General features: G+C 38.0%; 1 protein-coding gene and 1 pseudogene across 21 annotated transcripts in view; one reads left to right on the top strand and one right to left on the bottom strand.

Annotated features, from left to right (window-relative positions):
- SLC4A7 (solute carrier family 4 member 7) overlaps positions 1–27,539 on the top strand; it is a 93,747-nt gene that overhangs the window by 3,290 nt on the left and 62,918 nt on the right. For 3 of the 20 annotated variants that reach the window (XM_085569201.1, XM_085569145.1, XM_085569138.1), the window contains exon 1: positions 23,169–23,417. The exons of the other annotated variants lie outside the window; for them this stretch is intronic. In XM_085569201.1, coding sequence (XP_085425327.1) covers positions 23,382–23,417 — 36 coding nt within the window. In that variant the 5' untranslated portion in view covers positions 23,169–23,381. Of the gene's footprint in view, positions 1–23,168; positions 23,418–27,539 lie in introns of those variants that run through there. 20 annotated transcript variants of the gene reach the window in all.
- On the bottom strand, positions 14,069–18,104 carry LOC146768203 (large ribosomal subunit protein uL15 pseudogene; annotated as a pseudogene). The gene has a single exon (XR_014952014.1). The product of XR_014952014.1 is annotated as a large ribosomal subunit protein uL15 pseudogene (transcript).

Here is a 27,539-nt window from a genome sequence, read left to right as displayed (position 1 = left end):
AACAAACTCACTCAGTGGCGAGTTTGACAGTTACGGTATTAAAAATGGTTGATACTGCATATGAGTGATCTTATTTCTAGCTTCTATCTTTTTTCATCATGGTGTTCATTACTGTAGTGTTTGGTGGTCTTCTTTGCAACAGCTGTAAGTAGCATTTAAAGGAATGTGTAGTGCAGTTCTGTCTCTAGATTTTTGTAGGCAATATTTTCAAAATACTTTGTTTTCTTAAAGTAGATGGAAACTTTTTTCTATTAGTATTTGGTACTACTTCATGTGTATGAAAATATTCACAAGGTTGTAGACCATGAAATATAGTTAAGTAATGGGTTTGTTTGTGTCATCTTTCAATGAAACACATGTGTTTTTATCATTAATTGTACTGTAGATGATGATAGACATGAAAGTGGCTCTGTTGGAGAAGGGCATGTTTCCAGGAATCTCCTGGCTTTCCTAATCAAACCAATGAAGTACTGTGGTCTGCCTTATCTCACTGAAGAGGACATTAGTGTCACATGCTTTTTCTGAAGTGGCTATGTGGTTGGCTACAGCTTTTTAGAATTTTTTTTAAGAGATGTGCTTGCACATTATCAGATGGGTTGCAATCACTGTCCTAAGCTGTCATCTTATTCAGGATGGGGCTTCTGTGATGTGAAGTCAAATGGCATATTCTCTGCATACAATTTTTTTTTCCTACTAACATAGTAAGCTCAGACTGGTGCTTTCCCTTTATGGCTGGACAAGGGTAACTGAGGGTATGTTTGTACTGCATAATTGAGGACTGTGCAGGAAGCTCTCCTCCCCCACAAGTTTGTGGCATCTGGCTGAACAAATGCTCTGCACAAGTTCAAGCAATACAGTTATAGCTGTGTGGCAGTACCCTAGTTAAATAGTCCTCATCAGAGAGAATTGTACTGGCTTGCCAGCCTTACAGACATGAAGCTATGACTTTGGAGAGACAAGCTGCTTTTCTCTGTTGTGCTCTTTGGGTACGGTGCATACCTTGCACAGCTTGGACTGTGTTGTGGGCCTCTGTAAGCTTTTAAGTGTATGTCTGGCAGTCTTTCTGAGTTCTTGAAGAGTTACTGTGGCTGTCAAAAACTTGTTATGTTACTTGAGAAGTTTCATTGCACTTCATTGTAGTAATTCTATTTTCTGTCCAGAATAACCTGGGGTGTACCAAGTTGAGTAGTTTTTGGTTTATATCCATGTCATTTGTCTGCCTCTGTAGGTGACTTTGGACATGTCACCAAATTCCTTGTGGGCCTTTGAATATTGATGCCCCTTACACAAGGATATCTGTTGCACAGGACCTTTTGTGGCCCTGAAGCAATAGTAATACTTAGTAAGTAGAACTGCTCTGTGACTTTTGTTAGATAAGAAAACAGAGTATAAGTATACTTTGAGTATACTCAAACTTATCTAGAGGTCTGCAATGAATATTGTCATGTGTATTTTGGTATAGCGCATTCCAGATTCATGAAGTTAAGGGACTCATCAGATTTTTTTTGCTAAAATGAAGATAGATGTCCAGCTAATGTTTTGAAGTAGTGCTGTGAATAGTGTAATTCAACTGAGTGTTTTGTAAATAAAGACACAGACATGAGCATCAACTACTACCTAGCTGTCTAGATCAGAAAGTGTCTGAATGGTAAAATGAGAATTTTGATTAACTTATCAATGATCACTTACAATATTCTTAAATATTTGCATTTCCAAATTTACATTTGCAAAACTACCAGTAGAAGGAAATATGACACTTTTTAAAAAAGCCCAACATGTGTTTGAAATATCCTAGCAAGTTAGATTTGAGATTTGGGACATCTCAAAAGTTATTAGAAGGGATTATCTGTCTAAGAGTCTCGTGTTTGTGTACGGCACCCTCAGAGTTCCTTGTTTCACTGGGAATTAAATTCTCTGCACTAGAGAGTGTCATAACTTATTAAATGTACATTTTAACCAGTAGATGGAGCCATTTTAGTTATATATCAGCCTGTCTATTTACCTAAGTTTGGAAAACTTTTTTTTTTAAAGTATTTTTGGTCATTTTGTCATCAGAGGATGGCTTACAATTTTTTTACCATTTCTTTACCTACAGAGAAGACTAAATGTTTTATTCTTCCAATAACAGTGCCAGGACTGTACAGCAGGAAGGCTATTCCATTTTCATAAATGTGGAGAAAAAGGTGTATGCTTGTTCTTTGTGCAAATTACAGTTGTCTCTGTAAATTGTCCAGTGTCACATGAGTAGAGCTGTGTAGCCTTTGTACACCTTGTGTTGCCTGAAGTAACTTTTTGGAATATTGATCCATAGTGGTGTTAGATATTTGACAGTCTGGATGTTCTTGTGACTTCTACCCAGGAAAGGCTGCTAGCTCAAAGTTTTTTGAGCTTTTGTTTTTCCTTCTCCAGTCCCTTAAACTAAAATGACTCAAACCTATTTAATGAATTGGTTGTCTTGTTTGGATATACTGGCATCAGTTGTCTTGTTTCAGCAATGCTGGAGTGCTTCGTAACCTTGAAATACCCCTGGCTTATTAATTCTAGCAAGTCCCATTTTAGTAGAAGTATTCCAGTGCTGTACTCATTGTATTATCTTATATCTTCCTTCATCATCCTCTTTTCTTAATGGTTTTTCTTTTTGAATTTGACTCTGCCCTGGCATTATATCCTTAGTAATGTACCACCTAGACCTTCCCTTTCCCCAACTCTTCTGTCTTCTGCTTTGAAGATGAGTTTAGATTACACATTGCCAACTTGAAGAGTAGAGCCTTATTCAAGTCTTCATTTGAACTCTAATCGTATGATACTGTGTGAGGTATAGGTGAATCATATTCTTTCCCAGAATTCTACTGTGGAAGAATTTGAGATTTCCTGTGGCTCAGGGTTTTTGTTGTTGTCGGTTGGTTGGATTTTTTTCTTATTCAAACTAATTGGAAATTTAAATTTTCTATGATTTTTACAGAATGAGTACTGATATTTTTCATATGATGTAGTTGTGCTGTAAGGCATCTAGACTTATTTTCTTGGCAGTAGTGCTGGGATAGTATCCTGAAATACTAGAATATTTTTAGACTTGAAAACAGACTTTAAGGTTTTTTTTAAACTTAAGGAGATGCTTCCAGATTGGGCATCTGTTGTCAAACTGTTGCCCCAGTTTAACAGAATGTCTGGAGCCTGCCTCCAAACAAACTGGAGCTTCCTGTGAATGAGCATGTGGGTGAAAACTGTGGAAAGGAAGTGGGAATTACAGAGTAGCATCCCATGTATGTTGGAATTATACTGTTTGACCTACTCTGCCCTCTGCTACTGTTGCTTTTACAGTGCAGCTATAGTTCTGAGGATCTGGTAGCTATGATCTGCTTGCAGGTGGGGTGAACTGAGGACTTGTATGAAAACCTGGCTGTTTTTTTCAGTTACTATGTTTTTACTATGGGGGCTTGTATTTAGAGTGTGTGTGTGTAGAAGTACTGTCTTAAAAAACTGCTTCCCTAAAATGTAAAGATTTCTTTTTTCCCTTACTCATTTTTACACTAGGCTGATTCCTTTTCATTTTCCATGACTAATGTCTACTAAGTATATGCTGGCTGTGTCTTGACTGGGTTCTATTATGGGATGAAGAAAAAGGCACCTAAGTTATTGTGAATACCTAGGTTATGGCAGGGGAAATGATGCCAGTAATTCCTTACTAGAAAAAGTTGAGAATTTGCTTCCACAAAAAATACTGCCTCTGAATATTATGAACACACTGATTGGTTCACTAGCATATTACTATCAGAAGACTAGAGAATCTCTAATCAGCCTGCTTTACATGTATGTCTCTGTTACCAAAGAACAGAAAGAGGTTAAAGCAAATCTGTTCACAGAGCTGTTGTAATAGAATCTTGTTTGGTGTCCATTTCTCAACTGACTGCTTTTCAGTGCAGAAATTGTGTTGCTATGTCAAGCGATTCAGGCTGCTGTGGTCTGGATCTCAAAAATCATGCTAAGTGGAAGCATGTGTAATTTCTTTCTTTTAGATAGGGTTATGAGTAAGTAACTAGCTAGTAAATCATATTTATTGCTAATTGATCAGATTTCCAGTTTGCTTTTAGAAACTCTAATTCTTCAGATTTTCTTATGTTTTTAAGTAAAGGATGGTTAGCAGATGCTGGTGTGAATAACACCTTGTTGTACAAAGATTTATTTTCTGTTTCTGCTGTATAACTTCACTTTTGGATGAAAAAATTAAAGTGTGTTTTATCCCCCTTGTAGTGCCTTTCACATCCATTATTACTTTCAACCACTGCAGAACTCTGGTTTGTCTAACTCCACCCCTGCACAATTAGATAATGTCTCTGTATTCCTCCCACTCCTGCTTCCACTTGTCATGTATTCTGCTTTGCATTTGAGCTCAGCCACAGGTTCCCTTTTCTTTCACACTGGTCCATTGTCAGACCTGCTTGAATTCCTGCATGTTGTGCTTTGAGGATGTTGTCCTTACAGGTCAGCCAGTACTCACAGGCTTGCCTTCAACCTCTGTTGTGGTCTTCTGGGACTTTCTGCCAAGCTGATCCCTGGACAAGGTGAAATCTGCTCTCCTGATGTGCCATGTTGTAACTATGTACTGGGTTGTGCACTGCATGCTGTAGTATTTGTCTTTTCTCCCTCTCTCAGGACTTTAAAACTCCATGATTTCATGACTGCTGCAGCCAAGGCTGCTCTCGGCTTTCACATCTCCGTCTTCTTTTTCCTTGTTTGTGAGCAACAGGTCCAGCAGGGCATATTCACTAGTTTGGTCATTGATGACTTGCACCAAGAAGTAATTTTCAACAAATTCAAGAAAATTCCTGGAGTGCTTGTGTTTGGCTATACTCTACCAGCAGATACTAGTTGTTTTAGGCCCTGGAGTATCTGCAGTCACGAAATTTCCTTCAGCTCTCAAATGAAGGCTTTTGCTACGGCCCCTTCTTAGTCAGGTGGTCTGTAGCAGGCACCTAATACAAAGTTGGACTGTTCTCTGATCCTTACCTATAGGGTCTATAAATGCCTTGTCACTCATTCCAAGCAAAGCAGGGTGTGTTGCTGCCATCCCTTTGCATAGATTGAAACCCATGTTCCTTACCTTTCCAGGCTGTTTTTCCTAAAGAGCCTCTGACCTTCCATTGTAGCATGTCAGCCATGTGAGCTGTCCTACCATCACTCTAATTCCCATGAGATTATAGTTCTGCAGTGGTGCTTGGACTAAGTCCTGTTACTTCCCATGCTGTGTAGAAGCAACTTGAGATGGGCTCACACACAGGCCAGTTCCACAAGGGAAGTGTGTGAACCTCTTGACTTTTCCCACATCTTCACTTCTCAGAGTGACAACCTTTCTCCGCTATCCCTAGTTTAAAACCATACTCACAGACTTACTGTGCCTGGTGACACTCTTGACACCTTTTGTTAGATTGATGGATCCTTCTTCCTGGAAGAGGTTTCCGTAGTCATAATATAAAAGCTCTGCTAACAACCATATACTGACCCTCTGGATGCATCTAATCTGCCCTAAGCCTTTTGCTTCTCACTTGAAGAGACTGAGAAACACTGCATGGGCTTCCTTGCCCACAGTGCTTGGTAGTCACTCTTGATTTGTTCAGTAGTTGCATTTTGGAAGTGTCACTGGTATCCATATGGATAAGCAGGAAAGTCCAGTAGTTGGAAGACTGGATGAGCCAGTTGTTTGGCAAACAGCAGACCTCCTAGGACCTCCTGCTTATCTTCCCTGTTGTGCTATGTGTTTATCTCATCCTGCAGCTCTTTCACCTGACCTGCTCAGCAGCTCAAAGATAGCACACCCTCCCACAGGGTGAGGTGTGCCACTTGGATTCCCAGCAGTGAGCCAGGGAGGAGCAGCAGGGGCTTCCTGTGAGCCAGCATCTGGATGGTGACATCCTTCCTGTGCAGTTCTTGGAATTGGGATCTCTGATGTATCTTTGGCTGGTGTTGGAGATGTCACCTTGTAACATTGCACAAACTTGAAAGGTATTTTGGGCCTTTTGTAACATAGGCTGTGAGCTGCTGTGACATCTGTTGCCTGAGCCCTGGTAGATGGATGTGCTGCGCCCAGGTTTATATTGTGAAACTATTACACTACCATCCAGTTCTGTTCACAATACAGATTTAAAATACGTATGTTCATGTGAATGCTTTGGTCTACCTGCAGCTGGTTTATGATGGGCATGTCAAGTCAATATTACTTTAACAACTTCAATACTGTAAACTTGTAATGACTGCTATTTCTTCAAGGCAAATATTCAGTAACAATAGTCATTAAAGCTTTTAGTTGGCTAGTGCTGTTGCATTGGCTGATACTGCATAACTTCTCATGGCTTCTCAGCTTGAAGGGACCAAGCACAACAGATTTTCATGTTCATGTTTTACCAGATCATGTGTCTGTAATAATAGGTGTCTCTTTACCGTACCTGGAAATATTTAATAGCATTTAATAAATACCTCATTATGTAAAGTAGAGGCAGTTCTACCATACTGGAAATGTTTCAGTTTTTGAAAAACCTAACATTTTTTCTTTTTGTTTGTGATATCTGTAAACTTTGTTATAGGTGGAAACACTGTGGCTTCATTCTATATTCTAGGAATTTCTTCATCTCTGTCTCTTTTATAGAGGGATTTTAACTGAATAAGGCTACTGGTGCTTACAAGGGTGAGTACAAAACTAGAGGATCTTCTTTTCTAGTTGCTAATCAGCATGGTTAAAAGATGGTATGCTGTGATATCTCTGACTAAATCTGAAGTCAAAGGACTGATAGCATAGCATTCTAAGCAACAAGGTAGGATTATTTAGACTTACTGATTTATTGCTTCTTCGTTTCTATTAAAGGAAAAAAGCTATTGGAAAGATTGTATTTTAACTTACTGCTTGTTTTAGGCTACTGATTTTTGGAACTTTTTTCCCCCTTTGGCTTGTACAGCACTATTGTGAAGATATAATATTATGTAAGCACATGCATTTCTTTAACATGTCAAACATATTTCTAAACAGACTTTGTGTTTGAAAAAAGAAATGAGGAACTTCTTACTGAATAGCCACAGTTGGTGTTCCTGTTAGTGGTAAATTCTGTCTTTTATTTTTTGTCAAATGGCTACACCCTACCAGACATGTATTTTAAAACTGTTTATATAAAAACAAACAGATAGCATCTGATGATTGTTATGACTCATTTAAGGAAGTGATAAAACCCAAGAGTAGCAGGGATCCTTTCCTTTTTCAGCTTGTTTTTTCTAAATTAACTTTGCTGTGCTTGCGAGCAGTTGAGAGGTATAAAAAAGGAAATTAATAAAGCATATATTTATAATAAATATTAGAATTTGAATTGCAGGTATATATTGATTCAGCTTATAAACTAAGTTTACAAAACCAGCTTTAATTTTAGATTGCAATTACAAGCAATTTGATTAAAGCTATTGTAACTGATTTTTCTGGAAATCCTTGAGTTTTTCAAACTGCTGATATATGTCAGAAAAACTTTTCTTTTGCTTGTAGGCATCAGTGTTGCCATTCATTACCTGCTTTAATTGCTGTTGCTATATGAAATGCTTGCAATTGCTTTGCATTTTTTCAGAAACATAACCAGAGGAGTTTTTTCAGCATATCATGTAGTGTATTTTGCTAGATCAACTTTGACTGCTTTTACTGAAATATGTAAATGTACATGGTTCTGTATGTTGTAAGAATAAACATTTTTGGGCCTTGTTTTATACACAAATATTTTAGGTAGAGCTTCAGCTGAAGATCAGTTTATTGAGAAGTTGAGAGTATTTTTCCTAAAGTCAGTGGAATGAAGATTTATTTTGAAGCTAAGTAAAATGATAAATTTGAGCCTTTAGAGCAGGGCACACATAAAAAGGTTAAAAGTCTGATCACCAGGATAGAGAAAAAATTAAATAGGGGTAGGATGCTAACTTTTTTAATGGAACAGCTGTCCACCAAATTATTTTGACACTCTAGGAAACCTTATTTGTCAAACAACATTTTGTTTGATGTGATTAAATGTACTTGAGTTAGTCCATTTATGGACAGAAATAAATTCCAGTTATTTATAACTTTTGCATAGTGCAGATGGGCTTAGTAGGTAGCCTGTTGGCTTATACTTGAGGAAGAAGATGGCCATATTCTATTGAGTTAAGCCAAAAAATGTTAGTATGGGGCTTTAATTCTTGACCATGAATAAGTTGCCTTTGCTATAAAGATATAAATGATGGGCAAAATATAAATAGGGTCTGAGGAAATTTTATATGCTCAAGGTCAAAGAATATACCTACTGTTTGCATTCTGTGCTTTGCATTGACAGGAGGTTTTGAAAAGCCAGGCAAACAAGAAAGTTAAGTGTGCTTTTCTCATTTGTGATGGGGACAACTTACTGTAAGCCATTTGGTATATGTGATTTTAGCTAGTCCTAATACAGAAATAACTTGAAATATGCTGCTTTATTAAATAAGATAATGATTTTTTCCCTGTCACATTCAGTGAATTGGTCTATGACTTGATATTTACCATATTTGCATTTATGGTAGCACAGGCTGATGATTATAAGGTTCGGATCCTGGAGGCAATGTGCGCATTTGCATGTAAAAACAGTCCTCAAATCAAGTCTACTCCCTAATCCACATACATCTACTTTATAACTGAGTTTCTCTGAGAGAGGGGTGGGTCAGTCTCACTTTGAAAACTATATTGGGGGTTGATATATTAACAAATAATTAACTTCTGCTTTCTGATAAAAGGCTTATTTTGTCTCTGTCTGTTCTTGGAAGAAATGTATAATGCTCAAAGACCATTGTTTAGATAATAACTTTTCAAACAGCTAAAGTTGTAGTCTTGTCGCTCTAAGAGGTTGCTGCAGAATACTCTTGAGTTGAAATTGCCGCTGGTACATATTCTGAGTAAAGTCACAAGTGTCCACTTCCAGGTGCTGAGGGAGGTTGTAGCCAGAGTTCAAATTTGTTGACACTGAGAGCACCAGGAACCTAGGAAAATGTTTTCAGAAATGGCTTCTAGAGAATGGTGGTAGTATTTCCAAACAGTTCGTTTTAGAGGCTGCAGAGGTGGCAAAACCTGGGGATAGGCATGGGCAGTGGCAGTACAGGTGTTAGGTGCTGTGGAAGCTGTTGAGAGCCCAAGGAGGCTGTGGCTGGGGAGCTGAGTAGTTCTGGAAGTGACAGAAAGTGAATCTGTATTTGTATGCATGCTTGTTTCTGGAAATAAAATACAAGTGTACAACACCCTTGAATTTCTAGTGAAGAGTAAAGAAATACATCCCTCCAAGATGGCTTGTTTGCTTCTGTCTTGTACCTTGCATTACTGCTGTAGTCAAGCTCAGAGGATCAATTGCAAGTAAGACTGTAAACAGATTTATGTATTATGGCCACTTAATGATATGGACAACCTGTTTCCAGCTTCAGTTGTACTATGGTGTAAAACAGGCTCTCGGGTGAAGGTAAAAAAATTTCCTTCCTGTCTTGAGGGTTGCTAAAAAAAAAAAAATCCCAAGTTCCATGAATGTATACAATATGCAGTACAATTTAATGAAAGCTAAACAATGACTCTGGTGGTGAACAGATTGTGTATGTATGTATTTATCTTTAAGGTGTACTAAAATTAGATGGAAGAAGTTATGTATTGTTAGAGAAAAGAATGGACATGACCTTAATTTGAAGATTTGGCCTCCTGTTGAGCTCTACAACAAAATAGTGTAGTGCAAATCTAACATGTCACTAACAAATCCTTAATAAACATTTTTAAGTCCAGTAGTATTCCTGAAGTCAAGTATCAGATTGAAAAGAAGAGAATAATATGGGAGCTGCTTTAAATGTCTTCTTGTTTACATAGAATCATTAAGATAAGGTAATGGTCAAGAAAGTGGCTTATTGTGATAGGTGAAGTCGGGCAAAGCAGAACTTGGTGGTGTCCTTCTGTAGGTTCTGTGGTCAAGGTAATTCTTGAAAGTTCCATTGAAAATTAATGTGTAACAGCAAGCAGGAGAGATACTTTTTTAGGTGTTTTGACAAGGCTGTAGGCTTGTCAAAAGGCTTTCCCTTTCCCCCTTCATTGTGGTGCTTTTAATTGTTCAAGTGAGGTTTGCCTGGCTTCTATCCTTAACCTCATCTGTTCATAATTGGTCAAAGGTTGGTTTCTATAATCTTGGAGGCTGTTTCCAACTTAATTGATTCTGTAGTGACGGATGGTCTTGAAGGAACTGGATTGTCACTGAGTGTCAATCAATGAGCAGTGAGTCTGTGATATTGAAGGATTCCCACAGGATATTTTCTGTAACAAAATGTGCTTTGTGACTGAAAAATTGATGTGCTTGCTCCACATACCTGCAAAATTGACAATGACTTATACTGCAGCATAGAGAGAAATTTTCTTGGTGCTTGTAGACCAGTGCTTCTCAGTTAAAGTGAGAAGGAGGCATTTGCAACTCATTTGCCTTTCTGTTGTGTATAACTGGAAACTGACTTGCTTTTAAGTAGTAACATTGCCCTTCCTCGTGTTACTGTGCTACTATCTCTCAACTTTGGCATGAGTTGCTAAGCTTCAAGTGAAGTGTGCTCTAGGCAGAGACCCACAGCAGCTTTCCAGTGTATTAATTCTAGGCAGATAGTAATAAAAGCAGAAATGTAAATGTGCCCTGTGTGTGACTACATTCTTTTGTTGATTCTCTCTGCCACGTGCTGTTCACATTACTGAAGAAAGTGCTTCTAAACCCCTAGGCTCTGAGAAGGCAGCTTTGTTAGAAGTATCAGAAATTGAAGAACCTATAAATAGAACTCTGTTTTTTCATAGTGATCGTGCTCTGGGACAGGTATGAGCAATGATCTCCTAATTTTACACCACTGGTGGGGACAAAAAGTTTCAAAATAAGTTACATGCTTTATATTCTATATGACAAAAGGGTCAATAATCCTATATCAATCCAAGTCAATCCAAGTAATAGAAAATCTAAACCTGAAAACTGTTGGTTAGAAGTGAAGCAACAAGACTCTAAGTGATCCCATGTAAAAGTTGCAGAGCTCTTGGTGCAGTTGATGAGTGATGAGGAAGCTGATCTTTGTTAAGTGAACTCTACTAATTATGTAAGTTAATGTGTTAAACTTACCTGTATCAGGTAGTTTGATAGAAGTCTTATTAATGAGAACAGTGGTTTATATAGAAGTTTTTCAGAGACTAGATGTAATGAAACAGCTGGAATTACTTGGTTTAAACTGGATAATTGGATGTGGTCCTGTTACGGTATTCTGAAACCCTTGCCTGAGAGCAATCAAGTCTTCACCCTAGAAAGTGCTATAATATACACACCTACACACAACACTGAAGCTGAGGATTGAGCAATTTGTCTTCCTTGGCAGCTGAGGGCTAAATGAGGTTTCTGGTTTAAAATACTGACTTTCTTTCTGTGTAACTCTGTTACTGTAATAGAGAACGCCTGTAATTCATGGCCTGCTCACTTTGCAAAGTGGTGCCTGATTGTCAAGACAGTGTAGTGTGGGTGAATTACATTCATGCCTTCCTGGATCATGTATTAGTAATATCCTTTTTTAAGTAGCCCCTTCAGTGGCTTCCTAATTTACAATAGTTAAAATTTTCCTCTGCAGTTTCATAAGAATTTCCAGTAAAAGCAACTTAAGCAGAGAATGTTTTGTGTTGTGACTTTATTGCTGTTCGTTCATAAAATCTTGGTGAAGAGGTTAGTGTTAGAAAGATTGTGTTTCAGTTGATACTTAAGAATTAATACCAAATATTCAGGATGTTCCACTTCAGTAGTGTAAGCACTGATTTCTCTCCTTTAGAACAATAGAAATCATAGACTCATTTAAGTTGCAAAGAACCTTTGAGATCTTCGAATCCAGCTGTGTTTGTGCTTTATTAATACACATTAACAGTTCAATTAGTAACATTAGTAGAAAAGAGTTCAGTCAAGTTAATTTGTAACACCTGGAAAATAGTGAATGGTTAACTGAAAGAATATGGGAGTTTTTGGAAAAGATTAGTTATGGAATGTAATACTGCTTTAAAGTACCAGTAAGTACATAGAGGTAAAAAAAGCATTATTTAGAAAGAGGGTAATTTTAGGAAATCCTTAGTGAATGCTCTTCCATCACCCTCTTCCTCCATCCTCCTTATAAAGTGTTAGGCTGTGAATGTGGCTAATGACATCTCTCAAAATTTCATGCATATCTTTGTCTCCTAATGCTTCTAAAAGGACTTTTAGAAATGTGGGGCTATCTTGCATATACAAATTAACACCCAGAGTAGAAGTGAAACGTGCTGACACATTGGTTCCAAAAGTCTAAATTGTGGTGTAGTTCCCTACTGTGCAGTGTGTCCAGAGTGCTTCTGTTTAGGAGAGCAGGCATGTTTATGAATGTAAGTTGCTAATAACATTTTGTCATGTGTTACCAAAAATCCAAAGTTACATCCATTATGGAATGAGTCAAAAGTAGAAACAAGCTTCAAATATGTAAAGCAAACTTTTCTTTGGGCTGCTTTGTTTAATTTCCTAAACAGTAAGGGTAAAGAAGCATTGCAGCCTTTTCAGCTGCTTTTTGTGTAACATAATTTTCTTGGCATTTGAGTATGCAGCTTCATAACTTTCTTCAATAAAAAAGACATTTAAGAACTGCAAGAACGGAAAGAATGATGGATGGTCTCTGTACTACCGTACAATATTTTCCTGTTTGAAGCTGTCAGAATGCCATGTTTTTTTCCCAATGTGTGACTACATTTCAGATGTTTTTAAGCATTATGACCTCATTTGTCTGCAAAAGGTTCTCTTTCCTTGTATATCTAAATCACTAGTTCATGAATGAAAATTTAGAGTCAATGGCAGGATCAGAGTGTGCAAGAGATTTTTGAAGTGGACTGCTTTCAGGTTCCCCCTAGTGTCCTGGTATGGATGTTGTAATTCTAAAGTGAACTTCCTTTAATGGAAGAGCTTCCTTTTTGGCACAGTTGTTCTGTTCCAGTGAGAAAAGGGCATCTTATGCTTTCTTTGAGTTCCTGTCAATGCATAGGGCCCTCAGACAGCATAAAAAGCTTTTAATAGACAGTTGGCCTGGTTATAAGTATTTTGAAATAGCAATTTATTTGTCTCATTATCCTTGAATAGTTTTTCTTTATATGATTAAAAAAAACCCCACCAAAACCTCACAAAACAATGCTTCTACTAGTGTTGATTTCGATAACCAAAGATGAAAGTGTTTCCAATTCCTTTTGGAAACCTCAGTTTTTAAGTGTGTAAAACATTGTTAAAATCAGACATGAAATTTTTGCTTCTATTTAAATAAGTTATATCTGAGACAAAAGCTCTGAAATTGATGTTAAGATAACCAAAAGCTATGATGTTGTGCTGCCCCAAATATCAAAGTGTATTCAAATGTCAATTAAAAGGTACTGTTTTCTGCCAAAGTTGAATGTCTTACTGTGATTCAGATATGATCTCATTTGATTAAGATTAGAGTGCAGTAGAAGCCAGTTTGATTGTTTTCTACAGGGGAAAGTTTTACAACTTGTTGTTGGTGATACTTTTCCAACCTGGTTTACAGGCAGCTGATTTTCTCTGTAAAATCAGTTTTGTGAAGAAATGTGAGAATAAATCCAAATTATTTAGTGGATAGGTTGCTTTCTTTGTGTACCCAGACTTAAGTGAAGTAGCACTGGAAAAAGGAACTTTATCATTAGAAACATGGGCAGTTCCTAGAGGACAAGTAATTTCAAATTTTTCCTATTTAACTATTTCTGTACATGTTACTTTTGAGAGTAGGTGAGAATTTCAATAAAGCTGCTCTTAACTGTTATTTCTCATGTACCTCATATATTTTTTTCAAAGTCTTTTATGTATCAGTTTGAGATGGAACAGTCTTTTGGAATTATGGAATGATGAAAGCTGTGTTTGACTGCCAAAAGCCACCATGTAAAGATGTTCTTCCCTCCCAGAAAAACCCAGTTAAACATTTAAAGTTGTATTAATGCATGTGTAATTAAGGTATCTGATTGCAGAAATTTATTTGATATCATAACACATCTCCAGGGCTGTTAGTGGTGGTGTTCATATTTTAAATGCCACAGTAAAAGGAAGTATTGGATTCTGTGAAGGTGCCTTCTTTACAAATTTTATAGTATTGGAAAGAAATACGTGTTCTGGAGGCTTGGTTTCTAAATAATGAGAAGCATAATGCAATTTCCTTTACTTTCTTTTTTTCTCCTTATCTGATATGTGTAGGAAATTAATTTAGTTGCCAGATACCATTGCCAATGGCTAGAAAAACTCTTACATTCTTTTCAGCATTTAAAAATTCCCTGTTAGCTATGAAATCCTGAATTAAAAATGTTAAGATAAAGTTCTTGTAGCCACTGGGTGTAGCATATTTGATTCATATTGCTGGAAGGTCTTTTGCTTAGATCTCCAGTCTGCATGATGTATTTTAGATATTTGTCTTAATGTTCGGTTTACTGTGCATTTGGCTTGGTATTTTATTTTTTTATCTGTTAATGGTATCAATTATGTTTGTAAGGACATCTTCAAGCTGTTTCAAGTTCAGGCAGATAGTTCAGGAGGAGACTTTGTGTCTAGGGCAATGACTTTGATTTATTGATGCCAGCTTTAGAGTTCTAGGGCTGGTCAGAACTGCTGTGGTTGCATCGCAGAAAGTATGGGTGGTGTAAGTTTATTTTGCATGTTCAAAGTTGACTTACAATAAAATCATGGTAGCAGAATTTTTATGGGTAGACTTTATGCAAGGCCAGATAATTGACTTTTGGAAGACAGATGATGTGAAAGCCAAAAGCCTGTCTAAGTTCTTTGTTGTACATGTTCCAATTTTTCTTAAAATTATTGTCTCAAATAAATTGTCTTTCCTTGAACATGTATTTGTGCTACTGGATGGTAGTGTACAGATTTTAAGGTGCATGAAAATGTGGTCTATGGCTTTAAGAGAAAGATGGGTAACTTCTGTTGTTGATTCTAAAATAATGAAAAATGCCTTTTCAGAGAGCAGTCTTTTTAATAGTTCTTGGCTGATTAGAACTCCCATGCAAACCATGCTAATGCTCTCTGAAGCAGAGAATTCAAAGTGTTTAAGCAAATGAAGAGTGATCTGTCTGCCAGGTGTTGGATGCTGTCAACTCTTCTAAGTAGCCCCTCAAGTCATAAATTTACAATAGGAGTCTTACAGCAATTTTTTTTTCTCTTTGCAAGAGAAATGTGTGTCTTTCTTAAAAGTACTGTGTTGTCTTTTATGTGGTTATTGCCAAAACAAAAGCTAAAAAAATACTAAAATCAGTATCGGTAGTTGTACTTGAGACAAAAAAATGAAATGGCTACAAGATAGGTGTGGGTTGTTTTGGTTTTTTTTTTGTTTTGTTTTTTTTTTTTTTTTTTTTTTTTGGCTGATTTTAGATCTCTAGCTCAGTTTTGCTTTTCAGCTTTGCATTTTGTCAGCTGAACTTTCCTGTAAAATAAGCACCATGTACAGTGGCATGTATGAGTCAGTTGTGTCAGAATCAACACCTTACTTTTAAACTGACTTCTCAAAAAACCTGCTAGTTGGACATAGTGAAAGCATTAGCCTTAATATATCAGAAAATCAGCTGCTTGCATTTTTAAAACAGAAAGAGCTTATTTGTATAGCTTTACAAGATATTAGACAAGACAAATAAGAAACAGAAGTGGATCTCCTTTTAAATGTCCCTTCAGTGGCCCTTCTGAAGGACCTTGGACTGACTCCTAGAAATTCAAGTTCTGAGAATTTTTTATCTAGCAATGTTTTTATTTCAGGCTTTTCAGACTTTTAAGATTGTTGTGCTTTAGAAATACAAGAGGAAAATGGAAGAAATTTTGGTAACAAATGTGTGTCTTAAAAGATGGCTTCATGGTAAAGGTGAGCTGGACTAACTAGTACCTGATTTCTGAAAGGGAAAAATGTCATTCCCACTACATCCTTTCTCCTTTCCCATAAGCTGATTCAATTTCTGAAGCCATTGAAAAACTCAAAACAAGCTGAAAAGCCATTGAAAAACTCACTCTACAAGCTGAAAAAAGACTTTGTCAGTTTTAGTTTCCTGAAATGAATGTTGAGTGAATTAGATGTTCATTCTGTAATTAGAATCATTGAGTCAAAAATGGTCTGGGTTGGAAGGCACAGTCTTCTTGTTCCAGCACCCCTAGTGTGGATAGGGACCTTCAACTAGACCATGTTGCTCAGAGCTCCATCCAACGTGGAGTTAAACACTTTCAGGAGTGGACAGTCACAGCTTCTCTGGGAATCTTGTTCCAGTACCTCACCACCCAACAGTAAAGAATTTCTTCCTGATATTTAATGTGAGTCTACTCTTTTTCCATTTGAAGTGCAAGAGACTTTTCTCTCAGCCTTTCCTCCAGGGAATAGTGCTCCATACCTCTAATTATCTTGGTGGGTCTCCTCTGTACTCTGTCCAGCAAGTCCATGTCCTTCCTGTGTTGGGAACCAGGTGGAGTCTCACTGTAGTGGAGTCATGGAATCACTTCCCTAAAAGTACCAACTTCTCTGGCTGGGAGTTGAACCCCGGCCTCCTGCATGGCAGGTGAGAATTCTACTACTGAACCACCAATGCTGGTAATTATTATTTTTTCCCCTGGCTAATTTTACACATTGTCTTAAAAAAAAATAAATTAAAAAAACCAAAAACTTCTATTCCACAAACACACAGGCACTACCAATTTCTTTGATTTTTCCCCTATAGACTCCTACTGAACAACTTTGCTTTCACAATTGGGAGTTGCTTGTGCAGGTTCCCCTTGCCCAGTATTTTGTAGTAGCCTGAGTGCATAGTATCAGTGACTGTGGCCAGGCTGGCCTCATTTTTCATGTAATTGAACATTTTCTATTCACTTACAGTTGTCCACGGTTTCAAATTGACAGTAGCACAGAACTTCTGGTTTCTTTTCAAGTGACAGTGTGTCATGCCTATTTTTCTGAAGTAACCGGAGTGATACTTGTAAATGTTCATCCTGTGATGTTGCATACCACCAGCATTACCACGTCGTCTGGGATGTTTCCTGTGTATGCATGTCGCTGTGGCTAATGTGCCCTCTCAGCTTCTGGGTGACCCTTAGTCTGGAAGGTATCTTGTCAGTGTGTGCAAGGGCAGGGAAAGAGCCTGGTGCCTGTGAGAGTGAAGAAAGGCAAACTGGGCAGAGGTGGGAAAGCATCAGATCCGCTGTAAGGGAAAGATGTTGCATTGTCAAAATATGAGAAGAGTGGAAGGTGATGTGACTGGTACCTTGCCATTTCTCCAAGCTGCGATGTGAAGCTACAGCAGTGGAAGTGTGTGGCTCCACTACAGTCAGACTTTGCTGGAATTGCCCCATGGTCTTGCTCTACCTGCTCTGGGCTCAGCATCTCCCTTGCTTGCGCCTCACTGGTGCTGAGTGGCACCCGAATTGAAGTAGCAAAATACCATCAGTGCCATTTTACTGCTGGCTCAGTTCCTTGATCTGGTATGTTGCAGGTTTGCATTACGGCCAGCACTAGCACAAAACAGGAATTGCAGCTTTCTGGTACTGTCTGCCTTATTAATAAAATACGTGTGGATTGCTAAAACTTGTTTTTTTTGTAGATGTGAATTTGTTGTGGTAGAGGCTTGCTACTACACTGGTGGCTGGTTGATATTCAGCATGTGTAACAGTAGTAATAATCTGCCTGGCATTCATGCTACAAGGATTTCAAATACCTTAAAGTTCTTCAGCATAACTTTGGAGATGTGACTTGTGGACTTTTTATTTTGTGGACCTGAATCCTGTATGTTACAGCACTGAGCTAAAAAATTATGATGAAATGCTGCTGTAGTTCAGATTGCATGAGCAGACTATTATTTTCATCCTGCCTGGCTTCTTATTAACAAGAAATGTTGTGGGCCAGCAGAATGCTGATGCCTCCGCCTGTATGAGTTACCTATAGATATTTGAAACATTGGCTTACCCTCCCACTATAACTTACTGAATTTTGATTTGTAGGTAGTAATTTTTGTTCACCGTAAAAATAAACATGTGATGTTAGTAAGTTATTACACAGACACTTGATTTGACTGGGATGCAGTTATATCAATAGAGAATTTAAGATATAGGGAAAGCTGAAGGTGAAGAATTAAGCCTTCAATTAATGTGAATTTGTGAGATTCAGTATTTTGCTTTTCTGTGGTATGACTTGCAGGTGAATAATCATTCAAAAATTGCACCATTCATGGAAAGAATTCATTTATTTATTAGCTGCTAATGGTTGATGGTCTTGTCAAGAAGATGTTCTGTTTGGGTGTAGTTTGATTTGGTCTATTTGAGCAATATGCCCTAACTCAGTAATTGGATGATTTGACTTTTTTGTTGTTGTTGGTTTTTTTTTTTTTCTTTTGCTGTTTACCTCCTGAGGATCTGCTGTCAGGGAAACCAGATCTTCTTGTGCAAGTACTTTAAATAATGTCAATATAAACAAGATAAAATTTTATCTGTCTCTTATTATGCTGCTTCATATCTGGACTCATCAGCTGTTCACAATGATGCCATCTATTCTAGGGAATTAATCTAGAGTTTAATATTTGGACACTGACCTGTTGGAGTGAATCCAGAGGAGGACCACCGAGTTGATCAGAGAGATGGAGCACATGTATGAGGAAGGGCTGAGAGACTTTGGATTGTTCAGCCTGGACTGATCTAATTGTGGCCTTCCAGTACCTGAAAGGAGCCTACAGAAAAGATGGGACAAGACTATTTAAGAGAAGATGCAGTGACAGGCAAGGAGGAATAGGATCAAATGGAAAGAGAGTAAGTTTAAATTAGATGTGAGTGAGAACTGTTTACTGTGAGAGTGGTAGGCACTGCAGCAGGGTACTTAGAGAAGTTGTGAATGCTCTATTCATGGAAGTGTTCAAGGCCAGGTTGGAGCTCTGAGCAACTCTGAGGGAGGTGTTCCTCCTGCCCATGACAGGGAGATTGGAACTTGATGATCTTCAAGGTCCCTTTCCTGCCAAAACCACTCCATAATTTAGAATATTTGTATAAGTGGTTTTAGAACAATTAAACATATGGCCTTGCTTAGGCGGCCTTAATAGTGTTGAAACAGCCCTGGTTTATAGTTCTTGTGAACTTGCACAGTGATCTAAGACTATTTTAGGATGAAGAAAAACTAAAATACCTCTCAAAAATGCTGCCAAAATGCCTGGAGATGAATTTAGCTAAAGGCAGTATGTTACAGTTGTAAAGTGAGCAGCTTTGAATTCCTTAGTGTCTCCCTGCCATCCCTTCTCCCCATCCCCCCAGAAAAAAAAAAGAAAAAAACAAAAAAGTTCCAGAAGTTAAAAAAACCCAACCTCCTGAAAACCCTATCAAATCAAATCACCCAACCCTCCCTAGCCTAGCTCAGTGGCATTTGCATACTGACCACATGAGGATGCATTCTGCTGTAAGATCTTGGGGTTCTGTTGGAACATGGTGAATTTCATCCCTCTATACTGAGGGACAGTTTTCAGTCCTGGAACATGTCCTGGAAAACTTCACACACATCCTTTGTTTTTCTACATCATCAGTGTATTTAGATCAGAATGTGGTGTGATTAATCAAGTAGTACATAGTACACTAGAGGACATAGTAATCTTGCTGTTAATGAGGGTTCAAGTTATAAATTTCAGTGGGATCTCTAGAGAGTATTCAGCTGTCCAAATGGTGTGCAGTTGTGTAATGTCAGGAGGGCTTAAACTAGTGATCTGCCTCGTGTTTGCTCTCAGCATCCTCGTGGCTTCTGACAGCTGTCCTGCAATGTGCTCAGATACCCAAGACTCTGCTACTGGGGCAATACACCAGAGAATATCTGTACAGAATACATCTATTTTTTTCTTCCTTTCTTTTTTTGGAAAAACCCAGTTCCATGTGTACGTGCCGATGCAAGCTGAAGAATGCTGTGCAGGTGTATGTCATGGGAACTAGGTGTTATATAGAAATTATATTCTGAAAAATACTTGTAGGCAGTAAGACTTTTGGATTTTATGGCTAGTTTTAATTCACTAAATGAAGAACCACTGCTGGCAAAACTTTCTTCTTTTCTAAGACAGTAATGTTATTTTGAGGAATACCCTATATTTAATTTCTTCGTAAAAATAAACTCCTAGCAAGTTCTTTTAATATGACTTAGTAGGTTCCCCTTTGATAAGAAGCTGAACAAAACCATCTGTAGAGGTATTTGACATATGAACTTTAGACTGTGTGGTACAACTTAGCGCCTTCATCATCTTAATACCCTAGCACCTTGCCTCCTTCCTGAATTCCCCCATGGCCTGGACCACCTTCAAGTAAAATCTCTCCAAAATAAAGCCTCATTTTGAAGTATTGTCTTGCTTTTTTTATATATTCTTTCCTAAAGAGAGATGCTTTGAGCTTGTTAGTTGCTGTCCTTTCAGCTGCATGAAGAAGGGTGGCAGTGGACTGGGTCGATTTTTTGGGGTGCAATGTTAGAAAAGATAGTCATAGTATCATAGACTAATTTGATTTGAAAGGGAAACATAGGGATCATCAACTCTAGTTCCCTGATCTGATTTGATCATAAAAGGAAGGGTTGATTTTGGACTTTGGATGCAACTCTTAGCACCCCACCTCCCCACTCCGCAAACCAGGATGGTAAAGTATCAATAGATACAGAGTTTACAGGGCTCCATGTGTGGGTATGTCAGTATGGTGTCTCTGCAAGAAAATGAGCACTCTGTTTCCTTGTGCTCATATCTGACTGTGTCAGATAGCAGCTGGGCTGGAGCTCATGTGGTAAATCCTGCTGAGAGCTCAGTCCTGCTTACTGCAGCTACTTTAAATGTCCTGCCATTTCGGAATGGCAGATTAAGCACAGCTCTGTGTGCTAGACACTATACAGACCATGCAGTAAGGCAGTTCACTGCCACTTCATAATGGACTGGGATCAGAATTGTATATCACTTGGGAAAAATTAAAAGTTTTTCAAAGATGTAAGAACTCAAATGAATATATTTTTTTTGGTCTAGATAAGTGGTACATACTCTTTTGGACCCATCTCTCAAAAACATGCTTTTATAGACTGACATAAGGTCAAATAAGTGAAATTTGAAGGGGTATAAAAGTGAAAATGAAGAATGAATGTTGAAGGAAAACGTGTATGTTTCATGATAGCTACTTATGTTTCTTTTATTAAAATAAATGCCCTCATAAACTTTATAGAGATTTTTTTGCAGCATCAAACATACAGTTAAAATATTGCTCCAGCACAAAAATAGTTCTGCTCTGAGTTCTCATAGTGTTGTCACTGAACGTGTTCAAGGATGTGATAATTTTGAATATGTTTGCCTACAGTTTGTTTTAGAATACTTCTGTAGTTAAACATGTTGAGACAATTGTAGTTTGAAGTTGCTCTGCTGTTCTCCATTTGATGGGAAGCTTTTTCCTGGTATTTACTCTAAGGGAAGAGCAGACGTTTATCCACAAAGTGTTTTGGTATGGGACTTAAAAGACAAAAACTTCCATCTGTTTGAAAAAAACATGCTTGTCTTGCTTCTGAGTGGGTTTTTTTTTTGTTTTGTTCAATGACTGAGTGACTGTTAACAAGGAATTGGCTGACTACAGACTATAAAGAAATTCAATAAGCTGCTTCAGAAAGTTTTTTTTTTTAAGTATTCAAACCAAACAAGTAATTTTTCACAAACTTAAAAAAATTGAAAAAAATAAAAGAAATAAAATATGTGATTCCCACCCGTCTTATTCTATCCCTAAGGAATAGACAGCTTCTTTTCTCTTCACACACCCCCTCTCAACTAAACGAAAATATTTTTACTTGTAGCAATTGAATTACTTCTAGTATGGATTTATGCTAAGGAAAAGTTCATCAAAGTATGGGGGAGCCACCAGAAAACATTTTCAGCATAGCTGTTTCAGTATTCATCTGAGCAGATGAAGAGCTGTGTGAATCTGTGCTCTGTGTTAGGGAAAGAATAGGTGTGATTTAGGATGCCCAGTTTAGAAGAGATCTCTAAGAGTTAGGGTATCTGATATTTATGTTTAACTCTGTGCTTCCTGTATGAATCATTTAGTTTATAGCCATTTACCTATGGCAGCAGAGAGGCCTTCAATAGCTTGGAAGTTAAAAAGATGCGTACGTGTGTTAGAGTGAATTTCTATTTACAGAGTGGAAACAAACTACTTTTAAACTCTCTTGTCAGCACTATCTGAGAATACTTTTATTAGCCTATGGTTAGAGAATTTTCTGGACTGAGGCAGTGAGAGGAACTGAATGTGGCCTTCTGATTTCTCTACAGCTAGGTGATAAATACCATCTTCATAGTTGCACAATGTATTTGCACCAAGTTCATGGACAGTATGTTACTTGTTCTATTTCATCTAAGTTGTTTGTTGGTTGGGGTGGCATCAGTCCAGGTTCATTGCTAAAGTTCTCATCAAACAAGACGTAGGAGTAAAAGAAGAGAAAGGAACAAGCAAGGCAGTGGTATGCCTTAAAGGTTAAGTTATAGATAACTTCTTAAAGAGCCAGTTTTCCCATGCATTTTATGATGGGACAAGGAGATTAGGGTATGTCAGTGATGAAGAGGGAAAGGGTAAAATGAAGCTCTGAATTTGATCTGCTCAAGCAGAGGTTGCATTTTTCAAAGGTTGGCTTAAGGAAGGAGAAAATACAGCTACTCACTTAATACCTGAAAGGAAGACAGCTTACTCTGGGAGGACACATGAAATTAATTACAGCTAATATGAGTGCTTTCTTACCTTTTCAACAGGAGGGAAAAAATATTTTTCTTTTTAGGAAACCTTGGTTTATTTTGTTGAACAAGAATATATAGCTTATGTAAAAAAAAGCCAAACCCAAACACCTGCATACTCTGGAATGAGTATCCTGTGAGAGGTTGATAATACAGATATAAACACACTTGGCAGATGTTTGACTTCTGGGTTGTTTTGTTCTGGGACCTGAGGTACAAATGCATTTTGTAGTGCTAACGAAGTCTTGGATCAGAGCAAAAATATTACCTTGGAGCTGTTCTTAGCAGCTGTTGATGCAGAAAATGTGCAGTGTGGAACTCGTTTTCAGTTCCTTTTTTGGTATTCCCTGAGCTGGAATTGAAGGCATGCCGTCTTGCCCATTCTGCTGCTGTGCGACCCTGCGGTCACCGTAATCAGTGGCTTGGGAGATGAGCGACTGGAGCGGGAGCGATTGGCGGGGGAGCAGTTTCCCGGAGTACATCTGTGTCAGGCACAGGCAGCTAAAGCAGTCATGTGTGCGCAGGCTCTGATCTCTGGGGAGGTTCATTACAGGGTCTCGTACAAGGGCATTCTCTGCTTCTGCACATCAGCATGGAAGAAGCTCGTCAAGGGAAGAAAATGCAACGTGTATGTAAATAGCAGCTGTGTAATAATGGCTTGAATATGATTCGATGCAAGTGATATTTAGCAGCTGTGGCTCAGAATTGTGTGCTACCTTAGACTCATTAGTTGTGGAAGAAATTTTTGAAAGATTTGAGGAGATTTCTGTATTAGGGAAGATATTTGCTGTGTTGTTAGAATTGCTTAATCGTAGTAAGATTAATTCAAAAAGAAAATGTACTCTTAGAATTGTGATAGTATGCTACCAGACTTTGAGATTGGTCGAGTGTTTTGGATTGGGTTATATATATATATTTTTTCCATTATTTTGAGTCTGCCTTTCTTAATTTGAAGGTTATCAACTGTGGGTTTGCTTGATTCTGTGCAAGTATAGCAGGGATGTTTCTGGTAAAGAATCTTGAAATAGCCAGTTAATTGTTGCATTTTGACAAAAAAGGGGAGAGTGAACTTAATGAGCTGTGTACCTGAAGTGTTTGTGGAGATAACATTTTTTTCAGACCTCAGCGGCACTGATAAAAACTCAATTTGTGGGGATTTGTACAATGAATTCTAATCTTAGTTTTACAAGCTATTTCTTAGCCACTGTATGGGTTGTCATTATCACTGCCATGTAACTGCAATGCAGCATGTAACAGGGATTACTGCTTTAAAAGTTTCCTGGAAACTAAAATCTATGGGATGGAATTTTCCTAAGGTGTAAAACTCTAAAGATCCCTGAATTACTTTATATAAGACACCTAAATTTTCTATTTCCTTGTGTGATCATAAGAAAGAGTTTGATTAAGATGTGTTAGAGTGCATCAGATTGTAGTGGCCTTATGTTTGCCAAGGTCTCTGTAGTACAGTGCTCGATTTTTGGTTTTCATTGTGGTGCTACTTTCAGCTTTGGGCACAGAACTCTATTAAGCATGCATATGCCTAGAAGACTAGGCAAAGATATGAGGTGACTAGTTGTAAACAGGATAGTACTTCTACTTTTTCTACCTGTAATTTCAGGAATTAGCTTAATTACATTTAAGTGAATGGAGATATGGATTTTTTTTTTGAATGAAATTTAGTACTGTGAGGCAGTGATAAAATACAACTTCGTAAAATAGCTACTATAATATTAGATATGCAATTTGATATCTTGTGTTGGATTGGTGACAATATTTGCTAAGTTTATGGATGGTGGTGAATTTTCTGGCTTGCAGAATACTCAGGCTGAATTCAAATGGGCTTCTCATCTTAATCAAATATTCACCTGCACTTTAGTCATACTTTGCTAGGAATCAAGCCATCTCTTTTTCTTGTGCTTATTTTAACCCAGTTTTTTTGATGAATTGCTGTGGTATGCCATGGTTGATAAGCATTCACAATCGTGACCAGTCTATTTCTGGCATTGTTTCCTTTTCTTTCTGACAATTTAATTTTCTCTTGTGATTAACACAAACACTTGGTTTACTGTCCAAAGGCATGTTTAGTTTTTCTGGGATGGGACATGGCTTCTCTTCCACGTTGTGGTGCTTAGTGTGACCCTGGCTGGAGTAAGGCCTGCTAGAACTGAGATAAAACTACTTACAAACATTAGATTTCGACGGTGCAAGAAGCAAAACACTAGTGTGTTTAGAACTGCTTTTTTTCCTGAAAGTTGCTTGGGTTTTGTGGTGTTGAAGTAGCACACATACACATATTTAGTGCCCTCCACGTACATTTTTGTAAAATTAAAAGTACTATGAAACTTCTGGATAGTCTGACTGAAGTCTGTTGATATCTTTTGGACATGCTTGTCCACACAAGGTTTGTAAAGCTGCTGTGTTTTTATTGTAAGTCCTCTAGAAGCAGATTGGTCAGAGGTACTTAGTAAGGTAAGCTGAACAGTTAATTAGAGGATTAGTAGGCTAAAAAAACTTCTAAGTATCCCTAACCTCTTCCATTATAGTTATGGTCTTACTGAAATAAATCTAAATGTCACACCTTCCTGCGAGGCTCTGAGTGTAGCTTAGGAGGGGTTGTCATTTACATGTGGCGATTCTCATGTAAAATAGGAGTTGTACACACTGTACACACACAGGTAAAATTCACAGGAAAAGGGGGGATATGTGGTGACACCAAAGTCATTGAGCTGAACTAGAATCATTCCTGTGGTACTTGAGCAATACCCTGTACTAAGATAGTAGGGGAAAAAAACTATGGAAAGCAGCTGTTCCTGTGCAAAGGAGACCATAGAAAATACAACTAAGGGGGAATCCATCAACAGTATGCTTCCTATTTTAAACCTGGCAAGTGTTCTGTTTGTGAATTATTATTAATTGTGCTCTCATCTGTATATATTTAGAGGCAAGGCCAGCTAAAAATTGTACGATGACAAAATGAGACAGGGCTCATTTATATGTGGTGCATTTTTCCTTGGCTGTTAGGTTGATGTGCTTGATTTAGAACTGGTAGTGTTTCATCACTCCGGCAACTTCTGACGATACAGTATTGCTGTGCAGGGACTGTGCCTAAAGAACGGACTTCAAATGCATCTATAGGACCACTTGTGCAATTCAACCAAAGTTGAACAATTTGATAGGCTGCCTATTACCTTCACCTACTGTTATTTAGAAAGAAGTTTGAAAATTTTTTTTTTTTTTTTTGTATCCTGGTTGTCCTTCAAGGAGGCAGCAACTACAGATGCCTGTCCTCTTGCCTACTGTGGGCTCATCTTACCTCTGGTTTAAAAGCAGAATCAGTCTGAAAGAGAAGTAAAATAATATATTTAGAACTTACCAAATGCTGCTGTTAGTTGTTCCTGCAGGTACACCAAGTCTACAAGCCCTTGCTGTTTACTCACTTTTAGCTAAGGCTGCTTGGTGCTGTGTGTGGGTAGCAGTAGGAGACCTATGGGGTGGACCTTATGCTTGCCTGAAGTAGAGTGATTGTCATTCAACTCAGCATTCAGCATTCAGATATTACCTTAACAAATACACTTTTTCTGGTTTCTTTTCATTCCCTTATAGGGTTGCTGTCCCTGGTAGACTTAATCTCCTAATTTTGTGGGTCTACAACACTGGTCTTTTCTGCTTTTTACTCCCTGAAGCATTAGTTATTCTTAACTTGCAGCTCTGGGAGGATGAATGGATAGAGAGGGGGTTGTATGTGCATTCTTTAAATTTGAGATGCATTTTATTTCCTGACTACATGGAGTATTACGTGTGCCTAGAACAGAAATGCAGACTTCTGAAATAGACCACTTGGGAAATGTGGCTCTGAAAATTAATTATGAATACCCTGTGGGCTCTAAATTACTTTGAACAATATATTTCAGTACCTGTGTAACAAAACAAGTTAGTTTATCTATTTTTGAAAAAGGTGAGTGTTAAAATATTTTATAGATGTAGACACACATACCTGGATACATTTGCAAGGTGAGGTTGTGTAGTTCCTCTTTGGTTATCTTTGAGATATATGGTCAAAGTAAAGGTTTTAATGTCTTTTTGGAAGCAGAGCAATATCAACAATCTTATGTTAATTAATTTTTTGGTTTCTTTCTGTCACTGGAATTTTTTTGGATGGCTGTCGTATCTATCTCCTGAATGTACATCCCACAAAGGAGGGCTGATAATAAAACAAGAGTCCTGCTTTGGCTATGCTTCCGAAGGTCAAGCCAACGTTGACACTGATCCAGTTTGCACAGGGCCTCTCCTGTTGTATCTTCTTGCAGACAGCATGTTGATGGATGGTTTGATCCAGCTGACCTGCTCCTATGTACTTACTGGTGGTGAAAGAAGGAAGAACTGATGTGAAAGGCAAAATGCACTGTGCACAAGTGCTCATATGCTGTTGATCTTGGTAGATCAGTGCGCTACAATGGTTCGCCAGTTGGCTGTGTAAGCAGGGTGTGCTCCTGTTTTGAGAGGAATGGTTTGTTGGTGCCACATTCCAGTCTAAGAGCAATATTCTGTCTGCCAGATCTCTTGTGCTTACAAAAGTAGGGATTTATCCATGTGTTCTTGTGGGAATGAGAGGGGAGCTGCTTGCTTTCTCTTCAAGCCAGAGAGTTTGAGATACAGTTGCAGTCACAAAGCAGTATGTAGGACCACTGGGATGGTACAGGCAGTTATATTAGAATGCTATTAAAATGATAAGTGTTAAACTGTTGGCCAG

Source organism: Lonchura striata, chromosome 2 (genome assembly GCF_050655825.1).
Source record: "Lonchura striata isolate lonStrDom1 chromosome 2, ASM5065582v1, whole genome shotgun sequence".
NCBI classification, from domain to species: domain Eukaryota; kingdom Metazoa; phylum Chordata; class Aves; order Passeriformes; family Estrildidae; genus Lonchura; species Lonchura striata.
The sequence above is the reverse complement of the archived record's forward strand: the minus strand, read 5'-3'. Positions and strand labels throughout refer to the sequence as shown.